Source organism: Emiliania huxleyi (genome assembly GCF_000372725.1).
Source record: "Emiliania huxleyi CCMP1516 unplaced genomic scaffold EMIHUscaffold_752, whole genome shotgun sequence".
Taxonomy (NCBI): Eukaryota; Haptophyta; order Isochrysidales; family Noelaerhabdaceae; genus Emiliania; species Emiliania huxleyi.
In genome coordinates this window covers 1-2,038 of record NW_005196365.1, presented here as the reverse complement: position 1 = coordinate 2,038, position 2,038 = coordinate 1, and the positions used below count along the sequence as shown (strand labels likewise).

Sequence of the window (2,038 nt, the reverse complement as noted above, 5' to 3'; positions counted from 1 at the left end):
AGGCGAGGGATCGAGGGACCGGAGGGCTTTCGCGACAGCCACGATGACGACGAAGAAAGGGGAGGGGACGGAGGGGCGACACGCAGGAGGAGCGAAATCGCTAACGGCCCGAGCAGAGAGGGCGACGGCTGGGGCACGAGGGAACAACGGAGACGCTACCGATGACGCGAACCGAGGCACGCACGCCGGCGGGGACGGGGAGGGCGACAGCGACGTCGAGGTTGACGCACCCGTATCGAGAGCGCCACCCAAAAAGGGGCGGACAGCCATGGAGGTCACCGAATGGAGGGCGAACGGCACGATGCGAAAAGGCCGGGCGAGGCGGATGGAGAAAGAAGTGCCGAGAAGGCCATGGTGCAGGGGAGGGACGGGAGGACGACAGAAGGGCGAGGAGGACGAGCGGTCCGCACAGACCGCGAGCAGACAGCGCCTGCTGCCCATTTCAAGACATTCGCCAAGAACGCTAGCAACATGTGAGGCCTTCGTGAACGATGCATTGAAAAACATTCGAACAAAGAAGAGGCGACGGGAGGAACCGGCGGAGGATGCAGTGACGTGAGACACACACACACACACACACACACACACACACACACACACACACACACACACACACACACACACACACACACACACACACACACACACACACACACACACACACACACACACACACACACACACACACACACACCGCTCACCCACGCGCACCGGGCCTTGCACTTTAAATGCCGTGGGGCTCCTGTCGTTAGACGTGGAGACGCGAGGGTTGCCCCCCCTTGCCCCACCACCTCGTGTGTGTGGAGAAGTTTACCTTACCTTACCTTACCCCCCTTGCCCCACCACCTCGTGTGTGTGGAGAAGTTTACCTTACCTTACCTTACCTCTGCATTTCTTCACTCTTCAGAACACAGGAGCGCACGGCGCGCACTCGGCGCCGAGGACAACATTCTGCCGCGAGAAGGTGCGTGGGAAGGTGCGGATGCTTGCGCGCACGAGCGTGCTCGATGGGCGCAGCGTGCGGCGCAGTCGCTCGAGCCTCAAGCTGCTGATCACGCGCCTCGCCTCGTCGGAGATCGAGTCCTACGAAATCGCCACTGCTCGTTCAGAACGGTCCGAGGATTAAAAAGAATGACGCGCCTCGGAGACGCCTCCACGCAGTCCGCCATCCGGCAGAGGACGTCCTTCTCCTCCTCCTCGCACGGCAAGCCTGTGAACAGCGCCTCTTCATGGACTGCAGCCGTGAACACCTCTCTCTCCCCCTCCTCGACGCCGCGGCGCACCCCACTCCCGCGCCGCGCAAAGGCGGCGGTGCTTGCCGAAGCAGCAGGTGCAGACCAGGCACGAGGCGCCGCACTTGGCGGCGAGGCCTGCTCACAAGTTGCGGTGTGAACGGCGCGCAGACACGGGGCACGAAGCGCGGCTCCTTGCTGCGGGGCCGAGCGCGACGTCCGAGAGGCCGCCGCACCTGTTCACACCTTGCGCCGTGAAGCGTCTTGCACCGGCGGCCTCGGCACATCAGAGGTGCCGCCGCACGCGTGCAACGCGACGACCAGCTCGGCGCCTGAGCAGCGAGCGGCGCGGAACCGTCAAATACGCACACACGCACACCACTGAGCAGAGGCGGCGGCACGGGCAGAGCTCGGCGCCGTCAGCAGCGTGCCACTCCCGCAGCGAGGCGACCGCGCCGCCGTCGTGCTCGGAGGGCAGCGCCGCAAGCTTTGTAGGTCTGGCTGGCTGCTCGATCGCGACAGGCGCTCGCCACGTCGGATGCTACTGGGCAGACTGCTAAGACTCCAGGTCAGCAAGTATGAACCAGGAATCGTGAATAATATGCCTTGGGTCACTGTCGAAGTCTCTCGTAACCATGTGCTCATGCCCAAACAAAACCAAACGCATGGAGCAACAACTAGAGTAGGCTGGAGTTCGGTGTATTTGATCCACTCACTCGTTGCAACACCTGCCCCTTGAGTTGTGTACGTACCATGGGATTGAGTGCATCCGACCCATCCGTCCCTCCTCGCAAATCGATGGCACC

General features: G+C 62.7%; 1 protein-coding gene across 1 annotated transcript; it reads right to left on the bottom strand.

Moving 5' to 3' along the window:
• Nucleotides 1-858: 858 nt before the first annotated feature.
• Nucleotides 859-1,712, bottom strand: EMIHUDRAFT_446382 (hypothetical protein; the record flags this gene model as incomplete). The annotated part of the gene is made up of 6 exons (XM_005760453.1): nucleotides 859-1,083; nucleotides 1,152-1,210; nucleotides 1,284-1,370; nucleotides 1,440-1,468; nucleotides 1,537-1,564; nucleotides 1,650-1,712. Coding segments are annotated over 6 exons (297 nt in total), but the record flags the coding sequence as incomplete, so codon positions are not given.
• Between the last annotated feature and the right edge of the window lie 326 nt (nucleotides 1,713-2,038).